Here is an 18933-nt window from a genome sequence, read left to right on the forward strand (position 1 = left end):
CCTGATGGTCCTAGTATGCATATCACAGTGTTAAGTCCGAGTGATTGGCTGCTCTGACCCAAACGCTGTCACATGGGGGAAGTCTTATGTAAATCTCTAAATCTCTTATGCTTCATCAGAAAGTGCATTTCACCTTTAAGCCCCCATAGAAGGCTTGAATTTTGTGTAATTCCTGCTGAACCGACTGAAATCAAAAATCAATTTAAAGTGGTTCTAAAGTTGTTAGATTTTTTCACCTTAATGCATTTCTTGTCCACCTCAAACCCCTCCCCCTGATACTCACTCGAGCCATCACTGTGCCAATCTGTAGTGGCTCTCTCCTCTCTCCCCACATTCACAGGACACAAAGGCAGCAGCGGGAGCCATTGGCTCCTGCTGCTGTCAGCCAGATTCTGTGAACAGAGATCAGGGGGCAGCGCCAAGCCGTGCTGTGTGGGTGTCTAGGGATGCACACAGCCTAGCTCAGGAGCGAGTTCGCATGTCTGCCCTTAAAGCAAGTGGCTTGCTGTGGGGGCAGACACAGACGAGAAGAAGCAGAGACTGCCAGCAGAGCCCAGAAGAAGAGGTTCAGGGCCACTCTGTGCAATACCATTGCACAGAGCAGATTAGTTTGACATGTTTTTTATTTTAAGTAAAAAAAATTTAGAACCACTTTAAGAGTCAACTGAGCCAGGTGGAGAATTATCGGCTGAACAGTGACTGCATCCTATCAGATGCAATCACTTCTTGACAGCATCATTGTATTTATGCAGCAATGGGTGCTGCAGCTGCCTAACTACAATAGCTGGCAATGCAGATTCCTCCATCCACATTGTTAGCCTGAATGGAGGAATCAATTGATTTTTTCCCCTTCTTTAGCCTGTGGGCTGAACGAGAGACCATTAAATCATGTATGGTGGCCTTTAGGCACACATTTCCCCAGTCATACCAAATTTCTATTGTTACTTTTGAATAAAGGTAATTTATTTCATTTTTTCCCCTAAAATAATAAACATGTTAAACTTGCCTGCTCTGTGCAATTGTATTGCACAGGGTCACCCCTTATCTCCTTTACTGGGGTTCCCCACTGATTCTCTCCGCTCCTCCGCTTCTCCAAGGAGGAGAAGGCAAGCCCTATGCTGAGGGGGCACTCATGTGGGCGTGCTACCTAGTGGGGCTGTGTGCATTCATAGATGCCTCCTGCTCCCTCTTCAAGGGATTTCATTGACAGCAACAGAGGCCAATAGCTCCTGCTGCTGCCTCTCTGTCCTTTGAAAAGAGGAAGAGAGAGGAGCGCCGCTGCAAACTGGACAGCACTGGATTGAGGGAGGACTTAGGTAAACATGTTTTTTTGTTTTTGGGTGGGTGGTGGTGGTGGTGGGGGGGGGGGGGTACAATTACTGAAACATTTTGCTTTGCTTTACAACCACTTTAAGGGTGTCAGAACAGAAAGCAGAGGATGACATGTATACTGAGATGAAGAGTGGTGACAGCTGAGCCCTTAGACGAGAGAAGTGCCTGCTCATCTGGGAACCAGTCCTTCCTCAATTACAATAATCGTTGGATAGTTCACTGGCATGATTGTGTTCCTAATGACAGTACTGCTTTTGTTCTGCTCTTGAAACGCGTCGCAGGTTACTGAACACTTTTCCTCTTTCTATTTTTCTAGTGGAAAGAAACGCCAGAGAACAGGAAGAACTGGCCCAGGATAAGGAACTTCTGGAAAAAGCCATGGCAGAACACAAAGAGCTTGAGATGGAGAGGAATACCAGGTAGAGCCATCGAACAAAAATGAAATTAGAGCATCAGATCTATTGTATGCATGTGTAGATGTATTTTTTCATATTTATTTAGTGCCAGATAAGGGGTCATGTCGACAGACGTTCTAGCCCAGCGCAGCATTTTTCATTCCAATGCCCCGTACACACGATCGGACATTGATCGACATTCAGTCCATGGATTTTTTTCCGACGGATGTTGGCTCAAACTTGTCTTGCATACACACGGTGACACAAATCTTCTCGGAAATTCCCGAACGTCAAGAACGCGGTGACGTACAACTCTTACAACGAGCCGAGAAAAATGAAGTTCAATAGCCAGTACCGCTCTTCTGCTTGATTCTGAGCATGCGTGGCACTTTGTGCATCGGAATTGTGTACACATGATCGGAATTTACGCGAATGGATTTTGTTGTCGGAAAATTTGAGAACCAGATCTCAAATTTTGTGCGACGGAAATTCCGATGGAAACTGTCCGATGGAACCTGCACATGGTCGGAATTTCCGACAACAAGCTCCAATCGCACATTTTTCGTCAGAAAGTCCGACCGTGTGTACGCGGCAATACTCATGCATTCAAAGGGCAGTAAAGGCTGTATTTGTCCTACTTTACCTGCAGTCTAAAGACACATTAGTAAGACATGTTGGGGTTTAGGCTGGGTTCACACTGGTGCGACACGACAGCCGTCCTACTTTGGATCCGACTTTGCCCTGCGACATGAAGCCGGCATGTGTCCGACTTTCAATGAACGGGGATCCGACTTGGATCCCCGCCAATGCCCGGCACTGTGTTTGGTATGAATCTTTAGGGGGAACTCTGCGCCAAATTTTAAATAAAAAACCAGCATGGGTTCCCCCTCCAAGAGCATACCAGGCCCTTGGGTCTGGTATGGACCTTGAGGGGAACCCCCTATGCCGAAAAAAACGGCGTGGGGGTGCCCCCCAATCCATACCAGACCCTTATCCGAGCACACAGCCCGGCCGGTCAGGAATGGGGGTGGGGACGGGCGAGCACCCCCCCTCCTGAACCGTACCAGGCCGCATGCCCTCAACATGGGGGGGTTGGTGCCTTGGGGGAGGGGGGCGCGCTGCGGGCCCCCCCACCCCAAAGCACCTTGTTCCCATGTTGATGAGGACAAGGGCCTCTTCCCGACAACCCTGGCTGTTGGTTGTCGGGGTCTGCGGGCAGGGTGCTTATCGGAATCCGGGAGCCCCTTTAATAAGGGGGCCCCCAGATCCCGGCCCCCCCCCACCCTATGTGAATGAGTATGGGGTACATGGTACCCCTACCCATTCACCCAGGGAAAAAGTGTCAATAAAAAAAAAACACTACACAGATTTTTAAAGTAATTTATTAGACAGCTCCGGGGGTCTTTTTCCGGCTTCGGGGGTCTCTCCGGTTCTTCTCCGCGCTCTCCGGGTCTTCTGCCGGGCTCCTCCGCTATCTTCTGCTCTTTTGCCGCTCTTTTGCTATAGCGGAGGAGCCCGGTCTGCTGCCTTCTTCTCTTCGGGGGTCTCTCCAGTTCTTCTCCGCGCTCTCCGGATCTTCTGCCGGGCTCCTCCACTATCTTCTGCTCTTTTGCCGCTCTTTTGGAGGAGCTCGATCTTCTGCCTTCTGCCCTCTTCTCTTCTTCTGATGTTGACATGACGCTCTCTCCGGCTGGAATGCACTCTGGGCGCTCCGCTCTAACTTATATAGGCGGTGACCCCGCCCCCTTATGCCGTCACAGTCCCAGCATGCTCCTCCGCTATAGCAAAAGAGCGGCAAAAGAGCAGAAGATAGTGGAGGAGCCCGGCAGAAGACCCGGAGAGCGCGGAGAAGAAGGCCCCCGGAGCTGTCTAATAAATTACTTTAAAAATCTGTGTAGTGTTTTTTTTTTAATTGACACTTTTTTCCTCCAGGTGAATGGGTAGGGGTACGATGTACCCCATACTCATTCACATAGGGTGAGGGGCCGGGATCTGGGGGCCCCCTTATTAAAGGGGGCTCCCGGATTCCGATAAGCCCCCCGCCCGCAGACCCCGACAACCAACGGCCAGGGTTGTCGGGAAGAGGCCCTTGTCCTCATCAACATGGGGACAATGTGCTTTGGGGTGGGGGGGCCGCAGCGCGCCCCCCTCCCCCAAGGCACCAACCCCCCATGTTGAGGGCATGCGGCCTGGTACGGTTCAGGAGTGGGGGGGGGGGGGGGCGCTCGCTCGTCCCCACCCCCATTCCTGACCGGCCGGGCTGCGTGCTCGGATAAGGGTCTGGTATGGATTGGGGGGGACCCCCACGCCGTTTTTTCGGCGTAGGGGGTTCCCCTCAAGGTCCATACCAGACCTAAGGGACTGGTATGCTCTTGGGGGGGGGGGGGACCCATGCCGTTTTTTTATTTAAAATTTGGCGCGGAGTTCCCCCTCAAGATCATCTGAGCACAAGTTGCGTGCCGAAGTCGGATCATGCGAGACGGCGATCCGACTTCAATGATAGGCAATAGGCTGAAGTAGGATCAAAGTCGGACCAAAGTAGTACAGGGAGCATTTCTAAAGTCGGAACGACTTGTGTCGGACCGGTTAGGACGGCTCCCATAGGGAAACATTGGATTTCACACGTCATGCGACATGAGCTCCCAATGTCGGAGCGTTTGTCGGACCAGTGTGAACCCAGCCTTATTTATTGAAACTGGTGTACACAGAATCTGGTGCAGCTGTGCATTGTAGCCAATCAACTTCTAACTTCAGCTTGTTCAATTAAGCTTTGACAAAAAAACCTGGAAGCTGATTGGTTTCTCTAAAGAGCTGCACCAGATTTTGCACAGTATTAGTAAATCAACCCCATTGCGTACAAGGAAACACAGTGCAATGCAAAATGTTAAATGCAGCCTCCAAACTACAATGCATACCGCTTAATTAAAGTCAGTGGGATTGGGTGCCAAAAGAACTTTCCCGGTGTCACATACCTGGTGGAAGAGCCTGATACGATGAGGAAGGCCTCTCTTACATCTCTGACTTGGCCCCCTGATAGAGCAGATAGGTAGCGCAGGAGTACAAAGTGGCACAAGTGCCTATTGGTCTTGCTAGCAGTAGGGCTGGACGGAATCTCAGGAGCAGGGGAAGTCCGTCAGTAGACCTCAGCAGAGCAGGAGTGCCTGATGGACACTAGTGAGCAGGAGACAGGAGCAGGCCGAGACTGTCAGTAGACCGCAGCGGAGCAGGAATGCCGAATGGACACCAGTGAGCAGGAGACAGGAGCAGGCTGGTCCTGGAGATAACGGACAGGCCCCCGGCTGGTAGCAGGCAGGTGGTGAGCGGCACCAGTGGAATATAGGCAGAGGCTCGCAGCAGGCAGTCCAGCATCGATGGGGACAGAAGGAAAGTCAGACAAAACGGGTCACATACAGGCAGACGGATCAGGTGCAGATGCGTAGGCAGGAGCAATGTCAGGATGCAGGCCCAGTTGGTAACAGATCAGTGGAGCAGCAGCAAGGGCAACAGGCAGAAGCGCGGTCAGAGGCAAGCCGGGATCAACACAGGCAGAGTTCAGGAGTAGTGAAGACAAGCCGGTACAGTAGTCAGATGCAGAGTAACAGGTTGCAGGTATGCACAGGAACGCTGTAGACAAGACAGCGCTAAAGCATAGCACAGGGTCAGTTTAAATAGCCCGCTTGGCGCCAATGCGAGCAATAGATGTGCGTGTATGCGTACATGCACGAGCACCTGCACAATTTCTAGTAGCATGAACAGGAACACGAATTAGCCTGTGCCTATGCACAGGACGCTGTCTAGAATAGCCATCCCGTCTGCTGGATTGTCCTTCCTAAAACACCCGGGCACTGATCATATCCTCCTTGAGTTGCCTTTTTTAAGAATGAGGGCAGCACAGTGGTTAGCTCTTCCACTTAGCAGCTCTACGTTTGTCGGTTCGAATCCCAACCACGGCACTATCTGCATGGATTTTGCATATTCTCCCTGTGCCTGTGTGGATTTCCTCCGGGTACTCCGGTTTACTCCCACACTCCACAGACATGCTGGTAGGTTAATTGGCTCCTGCCTAAATTGTGCCCAGTATGTGTATGTATGAATGTGAGTTAAGGACCTTGGACTGCATCTTAATGGGAATTTTGGGTTTTCACTAGCTGTAAGCCATGGTCATCAAAAACAGAAGAAAGAAATGCTTAACATATATATCACTCTGTGTGTAATGAATCTATATAATATACAAGTTTTTGAATTGAATTACTGAAATAAATTAACTTTTTGATGATATTCTAATATTTTGAGATGCACCTGTATATGTAAGGCACTTTTTAAATTCACGGCGCTATACAGTATCTCACAAAAGTGAGTACACCCCTCACATTTTTGTAAATATTTGATTCTATCTTTTCATGTGACAACACTGAAGAAATGACACTTTGCCACAATGTAAAGTAGTGAGTGTACAGCTTGTATAACAGTGTAAATTTGCTGTCCCCTCAAAATAACTCAACAAACAGCCATTAACCACTTCCACCCCGCCACACGCTGATGTATGTCCCTACTTTGAGGACGGATATCGTTGTTATGGCAGCGGCCAGCTGCCATGACCCCAGTTTTCCCGTATTCGGCCGGCGGTCTGGTACAAGATAAAAGTGGTCCCTGCAGGGGATTCGAACGCATACGTGAGTAGCAGCCGCATATGAAAACAGTGTTCAAACCACACATGTGAGGTATCGCCACGATCGGTAGAGCGAGAGCAATAATTCTAGTCCTAGACCTCCTCTGTAACGCAAAACATGCAACCTGTAGAATTTTTTAAATGTCTCCTATTGAGATTCTTAAGGGTAAAAGTTTGTCGACATTCCACTAGCGGGCGCAATTTTGAAGCGTGACATGTTGGGTATCAATTTAGTCCGGGTAACATTATCTTTCACAATATAAAAAAAAATTGGGATAACTTGGGATACTGTTGTCTTATTTTTTAATTCAAAAAAGTGTATTTTTAAAAAAAAAAGTGCGCTTGTAAAACCGCTGCGCAAATACGGTGTGACAGAAAGTATTGCAACGTCCGCCATTTTATTCTCTAAAGTGTTAGAAAAAAAGTATAATGTTTGGGGGTTCTAAGTAAATTTCTAGCAAGAAAAAACTGTTTTTAACTTGTAAACAACACATCTAAAAAAGAGGCCTGGTCTTAAAGTGGTTAATGTTCTAAACCGCTGGCAACAAAAGTGAGTACACCCCTAAGTGAAAATGTCCAAATTGGGCCCAAATAGCCATTTTCCCTCCCCGGTGTCATGTGACTCGTTAGTGTTACAAGGTCTCAGGTGTGAATAGGGAGCAGGTGTGTTAAATTTGATGTTATCGCTCTCACTCTCTCATACTGGTCACTGGAAGTTCAACATGGTACCTCATGGCAAAGAACTCTCTGAGGATCTCAAAAAAAAAGAATTGTTGCTCTACATAAAGATGGCCTAGGCTATAAGAAGATTGCCAAGACCCTGAAACTGAGCAGCAGCACGGTGGCCAAAGCCATACAGTGGTATAACAGGACAGGTTCCACTCAGAACAGGCCTCGCCCTGATCGCCCTAAGAAATTGAATGCACGTGCTCGACGTTATATCCAGAGGTTGTCTTTGGGAAATAGACGTATGAGTGCTGCCAGCATTGCTGCAGAGGTTGAAGGGGTGGGGGGGTCAGTGTTGTCATATGAAAAGATAGAATAAAATATTTTCAAAAATGTGAGGGGTGTACTCACTTTTGTGAGATACTGTATAAGCACCTGTAATGAATAAATACAGTAAATGAAAAATTTCAGTTCAGCAAAGCGTTCCTCATAGCTGAGGTCCTCCATAGCACTTAGTAAATGAGTTGCCCTTCTCTGAACCCTTTCCCTGGGAGGAGCATTTCCTCAAAAAGTAGTGAAAATCTACAAACTCCATGCAGATAGCACTGGTAATGCTAGTGTTGAGAAAAGTGTAAAAGCCTATATGTCGGTTTTGGCAGCAGGAATTCAATATATCTTGCTTATATTAATGTTGTTTTGATGACTGTACCTACAGGAAGGTGAAGACGGCCCAACACTACCAGCAGCAGCTTCTCTCTCAGGTGGCGTACCAGCAACAGTTGCGGGAGGTGGAGAAGGATGAGGAGCGCCGAGAGTATGAATCTGGATTACAGGTGGAGAAATCATACCAGCAGAAGTTACAAGACATTCTGTCCAGACCGTACGTCCACCAGGAGCACATCCACCCCCTGAGAAGGACACGCCTCTCCAGCCCTAAAGACTGGCTGCCCCAGTAATCCATCCTATCAAACTGCATTTAAAGTGCAACTCCACCCGCACTTCTTTTCCCCTAGGGAAAAGTTAGAACCTTTGTCAGAATTTTATAGCTGATATTGTTACCAGGACAGGTAGTGATATTTAATCTCCCAAGAGGGCAAATACATTAAAGCAGATCTAAACCTAAATCTAAAAACTGATTGTGTTCTCAGGCTCGGTTCACACACACACACACACACACACACACGTCTGGCCGCGGTTTCAACACAGTTTTTAAAAGGAATTCAGTGCAGTTTTGTCCACCGGTTCAGGTGCGATTTTGGATGCAATTTTTTACTTCATATTGCACATGAACCAGACTGAAAATTGCCCAAGACTCTTTTTTAAAAACGCACTGCGGCCGACTCGCAGATATGGGAACTGGCTCCATAGAGAAGGCTGCCGGCTGTCATACGAATTGCAGGCGGTTCAAAATGCATCCAATTCACATATATGTGAACCCAGCCTCAACCAAGGCTGGTGTAATAACTGATCACATGTGCAGCACCATTGCAGTTGAAGATCAAACATAGGTGAAGATGGCAGCTTCCTTGGCTGTAAACGATAGGAAGGTTTAGTTCCGCTTTAATTAAAAGCAATCCCTATGACAACAGTTGTCAAAAAAAGTTGAAAAAAAAAAAAGCTGACAGAGGTTGTAACCACTCCCATTCTATCCAGAACTAAGATAAAAGGTTTTGGCTCGAGTTATACTTACAAATGTTGAATTTGGCTGAAAAGTAGATTTTTTAAGTCAGGGCAGTGATATCAGATTTTTATTTAATAAATATCTCCATGCCTGCACAATCCAAGTATCTGTTCTCTCTGTCCTTGTGATGTCATAGAACAGTGATGGTGAACCTTGGCACCCCAGATGTTTTGGAACTACATTTCCCATGATGTTCATGCACTCTGCCTTGTAGTTGAGCATCATGGGAAATGTAGTTCCAAAACATCTGGGGTGCCAAGGTTCACCATCACTGTACTAGAAGAACAGCAGATAAAGCTGTGTCTGTGTCTTTGGTAACTCTCAAAGTGCTAAAGCAGAACTCAATACTAAAAACAAAGTTTTGATTGGAGTTGAGCTTTAAGTGAATCGACACAATGTGGGAGATTTACCAAAACTGGAGAGTGCAAAATCTGGTGCAGCTCTGCATAGAAACCAATCAGCTTCCAGGTTTTATTGTTAAAGCTTCATTGAACAAGCTGCAGTTAGAACCTGATTGGCTACCGTGCACAGCTGCACCAGATTCTGAGTACTCCCGTTTTAGCAAATCCCTTCCATTCCTCCTTTTAGTAAATATTTCAAGAATATTTCCTGTTAACAGCATAAAGGAAATAAATGGCAATGGGAGGTTTTCAGTGATGTCACTGCCCTGCCTTGTAAGTGAAAGGAGATCTCCTTTAAATGTAAAGAACACAACCATTGTGGAGAGTATTGTGTGCCAGGGACCAGAAGCTATAAATAAAAAAGTTGAATTATATTTCATTGCAATCTTGGTGTTGACAAAAATAATTTTTCTTATCCCACCAAACATTTCAGGAGCCTGCTTTTTATCTATGTAAACTCCCAAAAATATATATATAAGGGGCACTTCAAGAAACGTATTCATGAAACAAAGTAAAAACACATGACGTTCATGACCTCTCATATAAAGCAGACCAGATCAGATTAGAAGTAGGCTGGTGTAAATAGACACAAGTCCTTTAACACCCGCTGGCCCTCAGGGGTGAATGGACCGTCCGATCCAGCAGGTGGTGGAACTGATCTGACCCTTTGTGTGAAAGGGGCCTAGAGGTATTTAAAAACAAACACTGCATTATGGCCACTAGATGGCGCTTACAATCTTAGAAGATTATCATATAACACAGATAATGGCAAGTTTCATTGCAGCTGTGCGGATGTGTCACATTTTTTCTAATGGAGGGGCCCATAGTGGAATGGACAATGCGTTCCTTGCAGAACAATGGGGAAAGGGGGCAGTAAGACAGTGCAGTCTTTAAGCATCAGTGAGTTCCCGAAATCTTCTCAGAGTCGCACCCCCGGGCAATCCTATCAAATTACCAGCACGCCAGTAACTGCATTGAATTTATCTGCCTTCCTCCAGGACATGGGAGGAAAACAAGAACTAGGCTTTCTTTTATCTTTGCTTTAAGGGTAGGTTCAGCTTTGCAAAAATAGCACACTGTGGGGTTGATTTACTAATGGCAAATAGACTGTGCTCTTTGCAAAGTGCAGTTGCTCCAGAGCTTAGTAAATGAGTAGAAGCTCTTTCCGACTTCCATCATCCAATCATGTGCAAGCACAAATGCTGTTTTTTTTTTTCTGGCACGTGATTGGATATTCTTTGTACAGTGTACAGCACTTACTAAATTCTGGAGCAACTGCACTTGCAGAGTGCAATTGCACTTTGCAAGTCCATTTTGCGGTCCATAAGAGATGCAGGGGCACAGCCCCCCTAATCACTGTGCACTGACCAGTGGCGGCTGGTGCTCAAAATTTATGGGGGGGCGCAAACAAACTGAAAAATTCTGAAAAAAACCCCATCAATTGCAGTCTCACTGTGCCATCAAATGCAGCCACTGTGCCCATTAATTGCTGCCACTGTGCCCATCAAACGCAGCCACTGTGTCATCAAACGCAGCCACTGTGTCATCAAACACAGCCACTGTGCCATCAAACGCAGCCACTGTGCCCATCAATTGCTGCCACTGTGCCCATCAATTGCTGCCACTGTGCCATCAAACGCAGCCACTGTGCCATCAAACACAGCCACTGTGCCATCAAACGCAGCCACTGTGCCCATCAATTGCTGCCACTGTGCCCAACAAATGCAGCCACTGTGCCATATCTGTGCCATATCAAATGCTTCCACTGTGCCATCAAATGATGCCACTGTGCCCCATCAAATACAGCTACTGTGCCCATCTTATGCAGCCACTGTGCCCCATCAAATAGAGCTACTGTGCCCATCTTATGCAGTCACTGTGCCCCATCAAATGCAACCACTGAGCACATCATATGCAGCCACTGTGCCCATTAAATGCAGCCACTGTGCCCATCAAATGTAGCCTCACTGTGCCCCATCAAACGCAGCCACCGTGCCATATCAAATGCTGCCAGTGTGCCCCCCGCCCGCCGTCTGTGCTTACCCTGTCTTGGTGGCGGCAGCTCCTCTATGTCTTCTCCCGTCCTCTCTTCCCGTCCTCTGCTATGATTGGACGCCTGATAGGCATCCAATCACAGCGCCTGTCATTCCAGCCAGTCAGATGACAGGTAACAGATCCGAGCACCTGATTGGCGGAGAGGCGGTTTAGTGTTAGGAAAGCGAATGTTCATTCGCTTTTCTAACACAGCTGAGTGACCTGCGAGCGCCCAGCATGGCGCTTGCGGGTCACCTTTTTTGACGCCTATTAGGACCTATGGCTCTAATCAGGTGCTTCAAAAAAAAAAAAAAACCCTGCCGCTGTAATTCAGGCGCCTGAATAGGGGGTGGCAGCGACACCCATAGATAGATTCAGCAAATGCATGAATCTATCTATGGGTGATAGAGGTGGGGCTGGAGAGAGGGGGCGGTGCCCGTGCACCCTTATGGACGCACCGACACTGGCGCTGACCCCTAATCTCCATGCCGGATGCATAGATTTCTACGAGATTTTTATTATTTTTAAAGCACATGATTAGAGCCCGAGGCTTTAATTGGCTTCAAAAAGGTCGGGCTCCATACTATGAAGCCTTTGCTGGCTGTAGAGGATTTTAAGAAGCTTCTTCTAAATGCAAATGTGGACGTCATTGTTTAAACAGAAAGTGAGCCCTGGCTGGTATTATAATAATGTTTAGCACTCTAGGCTGTGACACCCATATGGGACAGCATAGTCTGCTAATTTGTAAAGCTGAACTTACACTTTAAAGCTGAGCTCCTATCTGACCCGGGAAATAAAATCCGCCTGCCCTTACTCCCCACTCCCCACTTTCTGCAAAGCATTTGAAGGATGTAGTTCTTGTTTTGTCTATGGGGGTCTGGCAGTTGAACCTCTAAAAAGAGCAGTGGGAGCATTACAATGGAGGTCTCCACAGCTTTTTTAGCATTTAGCTGCTAAAAGGAAACTATGGCAGTCGTTGGTCAATTTTATAAATTGATCTTTTTTGTCAATGTTACTTAGGTAGCGCACCCCTAAGGAGCCGTAATTATACTGGGATCCCCCACCCTGCACAGCCAGGCACACCGAATTTTCACAAGCACTACAGGAACAGAGAACAGTCTGCGACTTTGTTTTTTTTTATTTACTTGTTTTTTAATACCAGGCACTTAGACACCCTCCTGCCCAGACCAATTTTCAGCTTTAAGCGCTGTCGTAATTTGAATGACAATTGCGCGGTCATGCTACACTGTACCCAAACTAAACTTTTTATCATTTTGTTCCCACAAATAGAGCTTTCTTTCGGTGGTATTTGATAACCTCTGCGGTTTTAATTTTTTGCGCAACAAATAAAAAAAGACCGAAAATTTCGAAAAATAAAAAGGTTTTCTTTGTTTCTGTTAAAAATTTTTGTAAATAAGTACGTTTTCTCCTTCAATGATGGGCACTGATTAAGCGACATTGATGGGCACTGATGAGGTGGCACCAATGAGGTGGCACTGATGAGGTGGCACTGACGGGCACTGATGAAGGGCACTGATAGGCGGCACTGATGGGCACTGATAGGTGGCACTGATGGGCACTGATAGATGGCACTCATAGGCGGCACTGATGGGCACTCATAGGCGGCACTGATGGGCACTCGTAGGCGGCACTGATGAGTACTTATGGGTGGCACTGATGGGTACTTATGGGTGGCACTGATGGGCACTGATAGGTGGGCACTGATGAGCATGGATGGGCACTGATAGGTGGCACTGATGGGTGGCACTGATGACACTGATGGGTGGCATTGCTGGGCATCACTGATGTCTTTTAGTACATACTGGTGCCAATCGGTGCCCATTTGTGGGCACTGATTGGCACAGATTGGGCATTCATTTGAACATGTGGATGGCCATGGGGTACATACCTGGCCATCCACATGTTGCCCCCTTCCCTGGTGGTCCTAGTAGCATCCCTGGTGGTCCAGTGTGGTCATCCGAGGGGGGGCTGCGCTGATGAACAATCAGCACAGAGCGGATCAACGGCTCTTCCTATTTACATCGTGATCAGCCGTGATTGGACACGGCTGATCATGTGGTAAAGAGCCTCCGTCAGAGGCTCTTTACCGAGATCAGTGTAGCGGTGTGTCAGACTGAAACACCGCACCACCGATCGCTGCGCTGTGCACCCCCACGGACGCGCGGCGGCTGTTACCCTGAAGGACATCATATGACGCCCAGACAGGATAACTGAACCACCGCCCGGCCGTCATTTTGCTATAGTCCGGGCGGGAAGTAGTTAAACAACTTCAGGGTCAACTTCCTATATACAGTTGTGTGAAAAAGTATTTGCCCCTTTCTGATTTTTTTTTTTTTTTTGCATATTTGTCACACTTAAATAACTCAGATCATCAAACAAATTTTATTATTACACAAAGATAACCCAAATAAATACAAAATGCAGTTTTTAAATGATGGTTTCATTTATTAAGGCAAAAAAAGCTGTCCACACCTGCCTGGCTTTATGTGAAAAAGTAATAACTGGTTGTGCCACCCTTGGCGGCAACAACTGCAATCAAGCACTTGTGATAACTGGCAATGAGTCTTTCACATTGCTGTGGAGCAATTTTGGCCCACTCTTCTTTGCAGAATTGTTTAAATTCAGCCACATTGGAGGGTTTTCCAGCATGAACGGCCTGTGTAAGGTCATGATACAGCATCTCAATTGGATTTAAGTCCGGGCTTTGATTAGGCCACTCCAAAACCTACATTTTGCTTTGTTTGAACTATTTGGAGGTGGACTTGCTGTTGTGTTTCGGATCATTGCCCTGCTGCATAACCCAAGTGCACTTGAGCTTGAGATCTCGAAATGATGGCTGGACATTCTCCTTTATGATTTTCTGGTAGAGCTCAGAATTCATGGTTCCATCAATTATGGTAAGTCGTCCAGGTCCTGAAGCTGTAAAGCAGCCCCAGACCATCACGCTACCACCACCATGTCTGACTGTTGATGTTCTTGTTATGAGATGCTGTATTCGTTTTTATGCCAGATGTAACGGGACACACACCTTCCAAAAAGTTAAATTTTTGTCTCATCAGTCCACAGAATATTTGCCTAAAACTCTTGGGGATAATGTAGATGTTTTTTTGGTAAATGTGAGATGAGCCTTTGTGTTCTTTTTGGCCAGCGGTGGCTTTGGCCTTTGAACTCTCCCATGGATGCCGGTTTAGGAGCGGTGTATTCAGCGTTCCCGCACCGCCCCAAAGAAGCTGCTTGCAGGACTTTTTCTTCCCGTCCCGCAAGCGCACTGCCCCTATGTGAAAGCACTCGGGCATTCACACTGGGGAAGCATGAGGTGCTTTTCAGGCGCTTCACAGGCGCTATTTTTTGCGCTAAAATGCCTGAAAAGGGCCCTAGTATGAAAGGGGTCCTAACGCCGCCATTTTTTAAGAATCGAAAGTATTCAAAAATGCCAATCTTGGTGTTTTAAATGACTTCAAGGGCAGAGGAGGGATTTGGGGTCTTGTAGACCTCAGATCCCTCTATAAAGAGTACCTGTCTTCTGCCTTTTGCTGTGACAAAGGATGTTTTATTCCCTGTGACAGCAATAAAAGTGATTAAAAAAAAATGTTTACAGCAACAGTGTAAAAAAATAAATAAATTAATAATTATAAAAAAATGTAAAGAGCTCCTGTCTCCCCCAATGCTAGAGTGCAAAGGCGAACATGCACGTCGGTCACGCACGCACGCAAACAGCGATTGTCCCACACATGAGGTATCGCTGCAAACATCAGATGATGGGCAGTAATTCCAGCACCAGACCTCCTCTGTTAATCTAAAGTGGTAACCTGTAAAGGCTCTTAAAGTGTCGCCTGTGGATAGAAAAATTTACGTTTATCGTCATTGCACAGGCGTGCGCAATTTTAAAGCATGACATGCTTGGTTTCTATTTACGCAGGGTCGGTTCACACTGGGGCAACACGACTTCAGCGCGACTTTGTACCGCGACTTCAACGCGGCTTCAGCGCGACTTCAGCGCGACTTCAGCAAATTACAAGGCGACTTGAAGTCGCCTCCATGACAGGCGACTTCGCCTGTGGCCAATCAGCTCTCTGGGAGGGAGGGGGGGGAGGGAGGGGTTTTCCCTGCAAAGTCGCTTGACTTTACAGAGAGATCCGACTTGGAGGCGACTTCCATTGATTTCTATGGTACAGGTCGCCTACCAAGTCGGATCAAAGTAGTACAGGGAGTACGCTCTGAAGTCGGAGCGACTTCAGTAGCGTCTATTAAGACGCTAGCGTTCACTCCCATTCAAACTATTTCTGGGGCGACTTGGGGCGACTTGAGGGCGTACAAGTCGGATCCCAAGTCGCCCCAGTGTGAACCGAGCCTAAATGTTTTGTGTTTTTTTTTCTTGCATGAAAATTAAAAAAAAGTGTATTTTTTCCCCCCAAATTTGCACTTGCAAAAAACAGCTGTGCAGATACCGTGTGACATAAAAAAAACTGCAAAACCCACCAATTTATTCTCTAGGGCCTTTGTTTTAAAAAATATATATATATAATGTTTTGGGGGTTCTAAGTAATTTTTTAGCAACAAAAAACTGATTGTTACATGTAAATATGATAATAATAGAAAAAAAAATATGATAATAATAATAATGTAAACAAAAGGTGCCGGAAAAAGCCTGATCTTCGAGTGGCTATACAGAGCAGGCGGGTGTACCTTGGATGACGAGTGACCTTAATAAAAACACTAGATGGCGCTGCAAGATGCAAAACTGACAAAGGCATCTATAGATTTCTCTATACAGTACAGGTGCTCATACATAAAATACATTTCTATAAACAGGTTCCTATCTATAAAATACATTTCTAATTTATAGCTGTAAACAGCCCAAAAAAAACCACAAGCAATGCAATTATTTCTGTTTCAAACATTATTTATTGATTTTTAACAACATAGAACAGAATGTCTTTAGCAATGCAATTAATTCTGAGAAATGTTTTGGATGCAACTTTTTTTTTTTTTTTTTAAAGTGGTTGTCAACCTCAGACATGAAATATGAACAAAGCACATCACTCAATAGTCTGTACTTGTCCCAATCCAGAGCGCTATGGGAGGAGGTTTACTAAAAAATGGAGCACACAGAATCTGGTGCAGCTGTGCAAAGTAACCAATCAGCTTCCAGGTTATTGCCAAAGCTTAACTGAACAAGCTGAAGTTAGAAGCTGATTGGTCATTATGCACAGCTGCACCAGATTCCGTGTGCTCCAGTTTTAGTAATTCTCCCCCTATGTGCCATTTCTGTCTGCTGCCTTTTTCCTCTGCTATCAGCATGAATGACTTCTGACAAGTTTTCCTGACACCAAGAGATAAAAAAAAGGTGACATGGGAGGGATCTCCAGCACACAGCCTGCGATTGGCAGCCTCAGCTCTGTTCCTGTGTGCTATGTGAAGGGGGGGGGGGGGTTTCTTCCAGGGCTGCTGTTGGAAACCATGGGGCTCTATACAACCTTCCTGACTGGGCCCCCCAACCCAACCTACACCCCACTCAACCCCCCCCCCCCGAGGTGAAGCGAAACAGCGATACTGACTTTACCCCCCCCCCCCCCCCCCCGAAAATGAAAAAAAAAAAAGTCCCACTTCCTGGACCTCTCTGTTGAACTGATGGGGCCAGGAAACCATTATTTAAGCCTTGGTAAATACGTAGGAGCGGTGGTGTGGTCTAGTAAAATCCATGTACCTTGGATTACGAGCATAATCCGTTCCAGGAGAATGCTTGTAATCCAAAGCACTCGCATATCAAAGTGAGTTTCCCCATAGAAGTCAATGGAAACTAAGATAATTAGTTCTGCATTGACTTGTATTGCATGCAATACCGCATGTGGCCAGAGGTGGGGGGGCGCCAGAGAGCCTTGGAAATACTCAGGGACAGTACAGAACTCAGAAAGGCTCAGAAACACTCGGGAACGGAGTATTTCCGAGTGTTTCCGATATTTCCAAGTGGTTCAGAGTATTTCCGAATGGCTCCGAACCGTTCCGCGTGTCACCGGCGCCCCCGCACCTCTGGCCAAATGCAGTACTGCACACCCCATTAGCTTGAATTTTGCTCGTTTTTACGAGACAACACTCGCAAACCGAGTCAGAATTTAAAAAAAAAAAAAGTTGCTTGTCTTTCAAAACGCTTGTTAACCGCGTTACTCGTTAACCAAGGTTCCGCTGTGTTCATTTAGGAGGAAATGAACAATAAAGTTGCCCGGAGTCCTGCTGTTTAGCTGATGAGGTCCAGTTGTACTGCCTTATCACTAGCCCTGGGTCTCTTCCCTCCAATCAGCTCTCACTGAGCTCTGCAGAGTGTAACTTTAGATTCCCCCCCGCCCCCCTGCTTTCTGAATGCTCAGACAAGCTGTATAAACTCTGGACTTTGAATGGCTGTAGATAAGAGAAGACTGCAGATAAACAGGTATAATTTATGTAGGATTTGTTTCTTCCCTGTGTATCACCTGAAGACACTTTGCTGGGTATATCTGAGGTTTTTAACTAGTAAAGGACAAGTGTCTCCGATGGTCGGAGCAGTGCTGGATTTATAAGGGGGACAAAAAGCCCCTCCATGCAAAAATATTATAATTAAAAATGAATTTATTTTATTAAAATGTATATTGGGGACCAATATATATCTTTAGCCTGTGATCATCCGCTGAGGCTGCATTCACATCTCTGTGTTTTGAATCGCAGTCACATTTGCTGCGATTCTACCCGCGCTTTTAAAGCACCGAGGTGTGAACCACAAATGGCAGAAAGCATGTTTGAGATGCCAATCGTCTGAATGGCACCTAAAAACGCGGCGTGGTTTTGCCGCGCGATTGAATTGAGATGCAATCGCGTCAACCTGCGTTTGCGTGTCGCCCAAAAAAGAAGCTCCTGAACCTTTTTTTGGGTGACAAGCTTCACGCGATGCGGGTTGCCGCGATTGCAGCACCATTTATCGCGGCAGGTCCGCACCGCCATTTTCGGGTTTTTTTTTAACCACACTGGGAATCGCTTGAATTTTCCGCCCGTCTTCGCACTGCAGCTCAGCTACGATGCATAGAAATAAATCAAATGTCACTTTGTGACATTTCAATAAAGTTAAACAAAACAAAGTACTTTACTTTAGTTTTACTAAACAAAGTAAAAAAAGGTAAACAGTGCCTTGGGTTTTAAAATATGCAAGCCGTCGCCCCAGGCCCCCCCCCCCCCCAGCCACTAGCACACAACCCACACCAACCCCCACACTAACATGAATTGTTGTCACCAGAAATGATAGAGGGAAAATCTTCCAATGGGGACACTGGGTATGGAGATCCCTCACTTTGGAGGGATTTCCTCTCACTTCCTGTTTGGCTATGGGGACAGGAAGTGAAGGAAAATCTCCCCAACGGGGACATAGATGGGGAAAAAACTGACAGGGGTTATAACCCTCCTTTACTCTATCCAAAATTTAAAAAAAAAAAAAAAAAAAAAAAAAATTTTTGCCACTTTAAAAAATCGTCAAAAACAACCTGATCACCTTCAATGCATTTTTCCAAAAATAGAAACAAAATCTCAGAACGTTTTCTGATTGCTCCCAGTGGGGAGGAGACCTCTGATGAAGTGCACAGTACAATGTCCCCCTAAGGATTGTGATAGGTGAGTGTGACGGGCAGTGACCGGTCCGCTTTACACTGGCAGAGGTGTGGACATGACTCCGCCCCCACGTCTCATTATGCAGAGCGGAGTGGATCAGTCAGT

The 18933-nt window shown here is 46.4% G+C and overlaps 1 protein-coding gene across 1 annotated transcript in view; it reads left to right on the top strand.

Moving 5' to 3' along the window:
- Nucleotides 1–8841, top strand: part of CFAP53 (cilia and flagella associated protein 53) — a 34460-nt gene extending 25619 nt beyond the window's left edge. The window contains exons 8-9 of the mRNA XM_073619548.1: nucleotides 1649–1751; nucleotides 7778–8841. Of these exons, the coding sequence (XP_073475649.1) occupies nucleotides 1649–1751; nucleotides 7778–8018 (344 nt within the window). The 3' untranslated portion in view covers nucleotides 8019–8841. The remainder of the gene's footprint in view (nucleotides 1–1648; nucleotides 1752–7777) is intronic.
- Nucleotides 8842–18933: the final 10092 nt, after the last annotated feature.

This window comes from Aquarana catesbeiana, linkage group LG01 (genome assembly GCF_042186555.1).
Source record: "Aquarana catesbeiana isolate 2022-GZ linkage group LG01, ASM4218655v1, whole genome shotgun sequence".
Taxonomy (NCBI): Eukaryota; Metazoa; Chordata; class Amphibia; order Anura; family Ranidae; genus Aquarana; species Aquarana catesbeiana.